General features: G+C 46.5%; 1 protein-coding gene across 2 annotated transcripts in view; it reads left to right on the top strand.

Moving 5' to 3' along the window:
* Window positions 1–253: 253 nt before the first annotated feature.
* FBXO11 (F-box protein 11) overlaps window positions 254–8,527 on the top strand; it is a 79,202-nt gene continuing 70,928 nt past the window's right edge. Inside the window, exon 1 of one of the 2 annotated variants that reach the window (XM_072857102.1) lies at window positions 254–700. In XM_072857102.1, coding sequence (XP_072713203.1) covers window positions 592–700 — 109 coding nt within the window. In that variant the 5' untranslated portion in view covers window positions 254–591. The remainder of the gene's footprint in view (window positions 701–8,527) is intronic. The other variant, XM_072857101.1, reaches the window with a different exon arrangement.

Raw genomic sequence — 8,527 nt, 5'->3', positions numbered from 1 at the left:
CGCGGCCTGGCCCCCGCGCGGCCGCCACCCCCCCGCGCCCGCGCCCCGACCCTTATATCCTGCTCCGCCACCCCACCCCGCGCCGCGCCGCTCGCCCGCCCCTCCCCACCCCGCGCCCCATAGAAGCGGCGCGGGGATTGGCCACGCCGCCGCCGGCCGGCTGTGTGGGAGGCGGCGATTGGCGGAGCGCGGCCGCCCGCGGCTGCCTCCCCGCGAGTGTGTGTCTCTGGCAGTGTCAATGGCTCCTCCTGCCACGGAGCAGCGACGGGCTTGAGACGGGCAGGACCGCGGGGCTCCTTTAAGAGAGGGATTTTCGGGGGGGCCGGGGAGGGGGGCCACGGCGCGAACGTCCCCCACAGCCAGCGCTCGGGAGAGCCAGCGGCCGGCGGCTCCTCTGCCTCTCGAGCGAGCCGGCGAGGAGGCAGCGGCAGCGGCGGCGGGACCCGCGCCTGGAGACCCCCCCCTCCTTCCCTGCTGCCCGCTGCTGCGAGGCGGCCGCCCCGGGGCTCCCTCCTTCCCCCCCTCCCCGACGAGGCACCGGTTGCCGGAGGATTCCCCCCCTCCCCTCCCGCCACCCACACGAGTCGGCAAATGAACTCGGTCCGAGCCGCCAACAGGAGACCCAGGCGAGTGTCCAGGCCGCGCCCGGTGCAGCAGCAGCAGGAGAGGAACAACGCCGCCGCCGCCGCCGGGGATCGGGGTAAGCCAGGCGCCGCCGCGCCGAGCGGGGGCCTGCGCGGGGTTCGCCGGCGGCGCAGGGCCCCGCCGCGCCCGGCCGGGCACCGGCAGGAAAAGCCCAGGCTGCTTCACCCTTGGCTCCCGCTCAGGCCGCGCTTTGTTTGGCTTGGGCTCTGCCCCGACTGGGGGCCGCTGGGCCCTGCCGCCGAGCGGGAGGGAGGCGGGGGCTCGGCCCCTTCCCCAGCCGCGCTCCCACGCCCGCCGGGGAGGGGGGAGCCGATCGCCTCCGGCCCCTCGGGACGGAACGGGGCGAACGCCCCCCCGAACCTCCCGCCCCGTCCCCGGGGGCTGCGGGGAGGCGAGCCGCCTTCGCCCGGGAGAGCCGGTGCCTCCCCGCGGGGAGCGGCGGGCTGGGCCCCCGGGCCGGCGGAGGGGCGAGGTGACGCGGGAAGCCGCGGGGCGCGGGGGGAGCGGCGCCCGGGGGCTGCGGGGGGAGGCTGGTGCCGGGCAACTTGCGCCGACACCTTCCCCGCCGCCGTCGGCGAAATGGTGTCCGGGGGCGGCGGCCCGGGTCTCGCCGAGCCTCCGCGGCCCGCCGCGCCGCGCAATGTTTGCTGCGCAGTTCGGCGCCCGGGCTTCTGTTACAGCGCCCGGCGGGGGGGCGCGGGCCGCGGCCGGTCGGCCATTTATTTACCTCAGCCACACCGCCCCCCTCTCCCCCCCGCCCGCCCGCCCCCGCCGCGGCACCCGGCAGCCCCGAGCCGGCCGGAACGGAACGGGGGCTTCGGCCCCCTGCGCCTTAGCCCTGCCCGGCGGGTCCGCCCGCGCCGGTGAGGCCGGGGCCTAGCGTAAAAATGTTGACAATTTGGAGCTGATGGGGAAAAGCACCATTGTCTGAGGGGCTGGGGAAGCGGCGAGGTGGGATTCCTCCCCTAATGGAGCCTGGAGCGGGGTCGCTAGTGCTGGGGTACGGGGGTGGGGGCGAGGGGGTGGCGGTCTCTCAGCCCTGGCACTGTCGCCCCAATGATGGCTCTTGGGGGTGCGAGTGTGCGTGTGCTCCGTATGTGCAGGGTTGGGTTTTTTTTTTTTTTTTGAAGGCGAGATGGGGGTGGGATTGGAGGAGACATTTTGCATGTCTTATCTGGTGGATTGGATTTTAATTTTTTATGCATTGGCTGTCACAACTCTGGCATGATAAAGGAGACTGATCCGTGGTGCAGTTTTAGATGTACAAATGTCTTTTTAAAATAAAAAAAAAAAAGCCTTCATTGTCATCTGAATGTCTTTTGTTTGAGTATCTAGGATATCACATCGAGAACAAGGTGTTTTAACTACAGAGGTGCATCGTGATAAATATTTTAGTGCGTTTTATGCAATCAAAACATCTTAAGCAAATGAAGTAAAGAAAATTTAATCTGAGGAAGTATTTTTAATTCTCCATTCCTCCCCCCTCCTCTCCCTCCCCTTCCTTCCCCCGCCCCCCCCTCGCACACATTGGTCAGAGCAAAGAATGTTACCCAGACCAGATTGCTGTGTATATAACTAGAGGATGTGATGTCTTATGCCCAATTATGGGTCTTGTGTAAACCTTCCAAAATCTTCCGTAATTATATAATTAAAATGACTTCTCTGGTATACTGACATTAAAAAAAAAAACAAAACCAACAACAACGAAAAGAACAAGAACTTCTTCCTCTCAATGACATGCACTGAGGGTTTTCATCATTGATGTTCCATATGCAGATTATAGAATTTTTTCAACCACATGGTTTACTTTTTCTTTTAAACAGATGAAAATATAACTTCTAAAAGGCATCCAGAAAGGTGTGTTTATGGATTAAATGCTGTGATTATTCAGTTTTACATTGGACTACCTATCTCAAACTGTTCATATGTTATTAAATTGCTAAAGATACAGGCAGAAACTTTTTCTGTTAAAATATGGGGCTGCAATTTATTTGTATTACTCTGACGTTTAGAGGAACTCTACATTCACCTAATTATTTTTTTTTTACATTATTCATTGCTGCTTGCCACTCAGTGGTGACAAAATTGTAACAAAATCAAGTTCCAGTTTGCTGAAATTACTGTTCCATATGGATCACTGCTAGCTTTTTCCTTCCATTTTTGAAGGTCACTTGCACTGGGTCTGACTTCCCCAAAAATGTATCAACAACATTAAGGTCTTTTGTTACTAGTTTTATATCTACATTTGGGGTGTCTCTAGTGCAGTTCCTATTCCTGTCTCAGAACTTGCAAGGTCTGATCCACTATCTCTGGAAGCTAATGCCAGTTTTACCTGTGACTTTGATTGCTTTGTGCAGGGCTGTTACTGTAAAGGATGATGAATAATGCGACTAAATTATAAACCAATATACTAGGGTTAGACTATACCACACAAGTCAGTGGTGACTTTTTTCACCTTTATTCCCAAGCAATGTAGGTCATCTTAAAAAAGGCAGTACAAAAGAAGCAGTGTAGGTTATTAGGAAAGGGTTTCTATTAAACTCAGATTTAAATTTGTTTAAAAAAATTGTTATTAGATAATGTGAGTGCAGCGATATGTGCACTGGATATGTGCCCAATAATGTGATTAAATTAAAAATATTCTTTGTTATTGTTAATTTCTTTCCTCCTTCGTATTACAGCATAGTACTTACAAGTACAAATATCATGGAACAGGGTTGATAATGTAGCACACAGCTAATCTTTGGAACTTCTTGTTGTTTCATGTCATTAAAGTAGATTGCATAGTAAAACGTGTACTAGGTCTTGAGCTTTATTTATTATTTAATGCTGCATAAGTGGACAGTGTTTTGCAACTGTGTAACAGCTGTTGTATTTTCACCACTGGGTAAAAATCAAGTTGTGACTCCTGTTATTAATAAATAGATCATTAGGAAAAAATGGTTTTATAAAAATCCTCCATCAAAGGTTCCTTTTAGGGTTTTAAAAATCAAACAAAGCTGTGTGTTATACTGTGAAGCGATCTTACTTTAATGTATTTTATATAGGTGGTATGAATAGATCTAATGAATGCATAATCATACTATCTATATTATACATTGATAAACAATGATTGTGTGCCTGTATTCTGATTAGTGGGGAAGGGAGATCATAAATGATTGCAGATAAAAAAAAATTCTCCCCCAAACTCACTGTGTTGTACAGCCAAGATAAGATGTCATCAGGATTTACTTCCCAAGATGTTTTGCCTTATGTTCTGCTGTTCACACCTCCCTCCCTCTAAATTAGCCACTCTGGCTACACTATGCTACCTTCTATTTTACCTTCTCCCTCCTGATATCTCCCCAGTCACCAGTGGGGTTGCCAGTGGTTTATTCTGTGGTTTTGGAATTCTGCATGAAGGATACAGAATAGATGGGTCCTTTCATTTGCTTTAGGACAATGGTCTACCCAAAAGGAAGTCTGGACTGGGTGATGTCTGTGTTTAAATATTCCTGTGTTTGCTTATAGTGCCTTTTTTTTTTTTTTTCCTTGAGTGTATAGGTTTGGCTACAGTTTTAGGAAGAAGACAAGGTTAGACACTTAAAAAAAAAAAAAATCTTGTCCAGAATGCAGCTGAAACTGTCAACCTCAGAGCTATCACAGACACAGATGAAATTTTTTTTCTTGTTTCTGTTCTCAAAATAATAACTACATTAGTACATATGTGCTTCTTTATAACATCAGGACATTACTGGATATGGTACTAATGAGGTTCTGGGCTCTATGTCCCATATTAAGTGCTTTTAGGCAATCCTGTATACTGTTAAGTACCAAATGTGTAGCGCCATGGCAGCTGCGTCTGCCACAATCCTGCGCGTTCCTTTTACGTGGTAGCGGTGTCCATGTGACAAGGCAGTGAGCTGGCTCCGGAGCTGCCTGCGCCAAATGCTAACTGCTTTTTTTTTTTTTCCCCCAAGTTGATTTTTGGCACAAGTGCCTGTAGAAGGGAAGGGATAACACTGAATGCCTGTGGGTGTGGTGGGACTGTGGCAGCTCCGATTTAGATTGGGTTAAGCTGGGTCAATACTTGTGGAGTTGGGGCATATTTAATTCATACAGCCTGTAAACCTACCTTGCAAGTTTGCTTGCCTGCCCCCCCACCCTCCCCAATCTATTTTCCAAAGAAAACAAGACTTACATACCCATACAGTCTGTCTGTCTGTCACTCTGCAACTTCTGAACTTGTTAGTTCATTTCAGCCAGATTTGACAAAGGGGTGTGAAGTTCTTAAATTTTGTAGAAATTATTGGCTGGGCTAGTAATTATTGGGAAGAAGACAATGAGGGAAAGACATTTATAACTTACCCTCTCTACCCATGCCAAGAAGCAGCAACCAGCTGGCCTGTCAGCACACCAGGTAATTGAATTAGTCATTTGTCTGTATAGGGGACATGAGGGTTTGAAGTACTGGGAGGAGGAGTAGGTTAGGCTGTGTAAGACACAAACATGTAGAAACTAAGCTCCAGTAGGTTTCTTGCTCACAAAGCTTGAATTTTGTAATGCTGAGATAAATATCTTAGGAAAGTTAAGGAGTCTTTATTTGGCCCTATTTCAAGTGCATGTGTGTAAGCATGTGTGTAATTTTATATATATATATATGTATACATACACATGCACCAAAAGGCTTATGTTGGTGTGTGCTGGGCTGTAACAGTAACTGAATTAAATGACTCTTACTCTGAAGCAAATGCCCAGACTTGCATCAAAATAACTGAATTGGTTTAAGTTTTTGTATGATCATCCCTTATGGCAAGAAGTCAAGAAGTCAGGCATCAGTTGCCCCAGGTGGAAAGAAATCTAATACAGGATTTTCCATATTCCTTAAAAGAGAGTCCTAGGCTGTGAAAAGATGTATTTACATATGGATGTGTAATCCTTGTTTCTGCAATGAAAAGTTTCCAAAGTCTATCTTACAGATAAAAGGTTAGAATCTATAAACTTGGTACTTCAACTACAACTTCTGTTTCCCAAAGCCTGATTCTGCATCATGAGTACAAAGGAGTGTCTGGGTACCTCTGTCTTTCATGTAGGACAAGTGCCTAAATTTATGCTAAAGCTTTCTATCTGTTTTGGAGAGATCAAAATCAAGTGTATTTGTTCTTGGTATACACAGTAATGTTCATGGCCCATAGTTTTGGTATATTTTGGTCATTTGTAAGACCTTTAACATCTGTTATAGTTTCCCAGAAGTACCAAATCTTTTTTTAATTTAGTTTCTGTGTTACAAAAGCTTTGAGCCCAAAGGTTTAAGTAAAGAAGTAATGAAGTGTCCTACATCGATCCATTTGATATCTTTCTGCTTTGGGGGAAGCTTATGCTCTGTGCCCCCCTCCTGCTCTGGTGCTTCCTGGGAGAATCACAGTTATGGAGTAGACCAAAGCTGTCCAACGTGTGTCCGGCTTTTACTGCAGGTGTGCAGGGCATTAAGCGTAATAAGCATTATGTGCACTGGATATGGAGGATTTAATGTATATGCATAGAATTGGAGCACTGTGAAGGCTTTGTCATCCCAGCAGCTGCCTGGGAATGTGAGGCTTGCAGCTTGCTTTACATAGGCAGTTTCCTCACCAGCATGGTAAATCTGGTGTGCCCAGCAAGTGCTGAATTTGCAGTGCCTGCACAGAGGGACTGCTGTGCACGTGTGTTTATTCGGCACATTAAGCACGCTTACTGTGCACATGCACAGCAGTATCATGGGGGAGGCCAGGTGGCAGCCAGAGGGGGAAGCCACTGCAGCGAGGACAACTCGTTTGGCCCACCCTCCGGTCTGGGTCACTTCTGTAAAGGGAGTGAGTATGCACCATGTGTGTTATAATGTGGATCACCTGTGGCAGAGCTTAAACTTCCTCTTACAGCTTGTGGCTGTGAACTCTTTGGTCTGCTTGGAAGAGGAGATGGTGTGCTTCTCTAAGATTCCTAAATTGTGCTGATTAAATATATTTAGCCTTATATATTATAACAGATGGTGTAGGAAAAGTAAATCAGAACTGTTCAATGTGTGGACAATAAAAGCAAAGAAGAGAAGAAAACATGACTGAAGTAACAGGAATTGAGAAAATGAAAGGTTTGTTCAGTTGACTTTGTCATTACCTAATCCTCTCATGTTTTCTGGCTGTTAAGTGCTTCTGTTTGTTTCTTGCTTATGTGGTGTTTCTCTGTTCAGCACTTGAATAGAGGAAGCATACTTGGTGACTTTTATTGTTGTTCATGGTACTAAACTGTAGTATCTGAATATAGCCCAGGATTTTATTCTGAGTCTATCAGTTCTTGATGAAATGAGCGGGGGGGGGGAGCAAATGAAAACATATGGTGAAATTACAGAACATCCTGCTTTTATAAGATATTGCTACTTTAAAAAGTACTTTTAAATTCTTGTAAAAGAGGAGAACAAGATCTAGATGTAGATTCTGAAGTAAAGAAGATACTCTAGAAGAATCTCCTATTGTTTAAATTGTACTTCCTGTTAGAAAGTTTAATGAACTTTTTTTTGAGGTGATTAAAATCTCTGAATCTGGAATACTTCTTGAAAGATAACTTGCATAGCGGTTATTGTGGTTCTTTTCAATAACTAAGTTTTGCTGGTCATACTGCTGCCTGTTCTTAAAATGTTGTTCATCCATACATAGAAGCTGGGAGGACACAGACAAGCAACAAATGAACATTTGTAAAACATACAATTCTCTCAGTAGGCTTTTAGGGATTATTTTTTATGTTCTCCTCTGAATCGCAGAATCACAGAAGAGGTACTTCCTTTAATTGCATTTTGACAAGATAACTAAGTAATTTTAGATCCTGGTTGCTAAAGGAAGGGGTCATCCCATAATTCCTGCTTCTAGCCTCATGTTCTTATCCCCTGCCTCGCATAGGCACTTGCAGCTCCCGAACCAGATCACCACAGAAACTAAGCCTCCAAAACACCCTGAATAGTTGTCAGCTGGTTTAGCTCTTTGAACTAACTAACTGCAGAGTTTGGTGAGTTTGTAAGAGAAGTGGTCATCAGGTACGCAGCTGGGAGTGGGAGGAAGGAAGTGGGACTGCCCCTCATCCTCACAGCTAACCGTCAGATCAGTTTAGCTGTCACGTGGGATTGGAGCCTTGCACAGTGACTGGCAATGGTCCTCTCCATTTGAGAGGAGCTGTCAAAATGCTGCTGTGAGTCTGTTCTACGACGCGTGCTATGATACATACAATGAAACCTACTGTTCGTTGTAACAGAAACCTGCAGTTTCCACTCCATTGCCAGGTTTGTCAGGTCCCTCCTGATGTCTTAAATGTGAGAGTTCAGGCACTGCTTTGTTCTAGGAGCTTGAATTGCTGTATAGTTGTTTTCTGCCTAGAAACATTGTCGCTGAGGCTAGGTTTATTTCTGATAAGCAGCTATATTTTCTTGATTCTACTTAGTTTATTCAGCAAAAGTGTATAGAAATATCATTCCAATACATACCAGATATTACTGGTATTCCAATATCAAAATAACAGTAGTGTTTATCTTCTTCCAAAAACACATATGTTCAGCTGTATAGCTCTACCATGTGAGTGACAGTCTAGTGTTGATAGATTATATATAAAGTTTTTCTTCAGTTTTTCTGTCCTGGTTGACTTCATTGAGCTTGGTCGGTGTTTGGATTAGGGTTGTTTGTTTGATTATGGTTTTTGCAATTATTAGTGCAAACTGATTTTAAAAATGAACTAAACCTCTTATCAGGCATTGCTCTTGGGCTGAGAAAATACTGGAGGTCAACAGTAAGAGTACATGTGGGTTATTCTAGCTGTAGGCCACTGAAAGGATATTCCTCCGTAAGATCTAGAGGACTCTTTAGTTCCTAGCTCCCAAACACAG

The sequence above is a fragment of the Ciconia boyciana genome, chromosome 3 (assembly GCF_034638445.1).
Source record: "Ciconia boyciana chromosome 3, ASM3463844v1, whole genome shotgun sequence".
NCBI classification, from domain to species: Eukaryota; Metazoa; Chordata; class Aves; order Ciconiiformes; family Ciconiidae; genus Ciconia; species Ciconia boyciana.
This window is presented reverse-complemented; position numbering and strand designations above follow the sequence as displayed.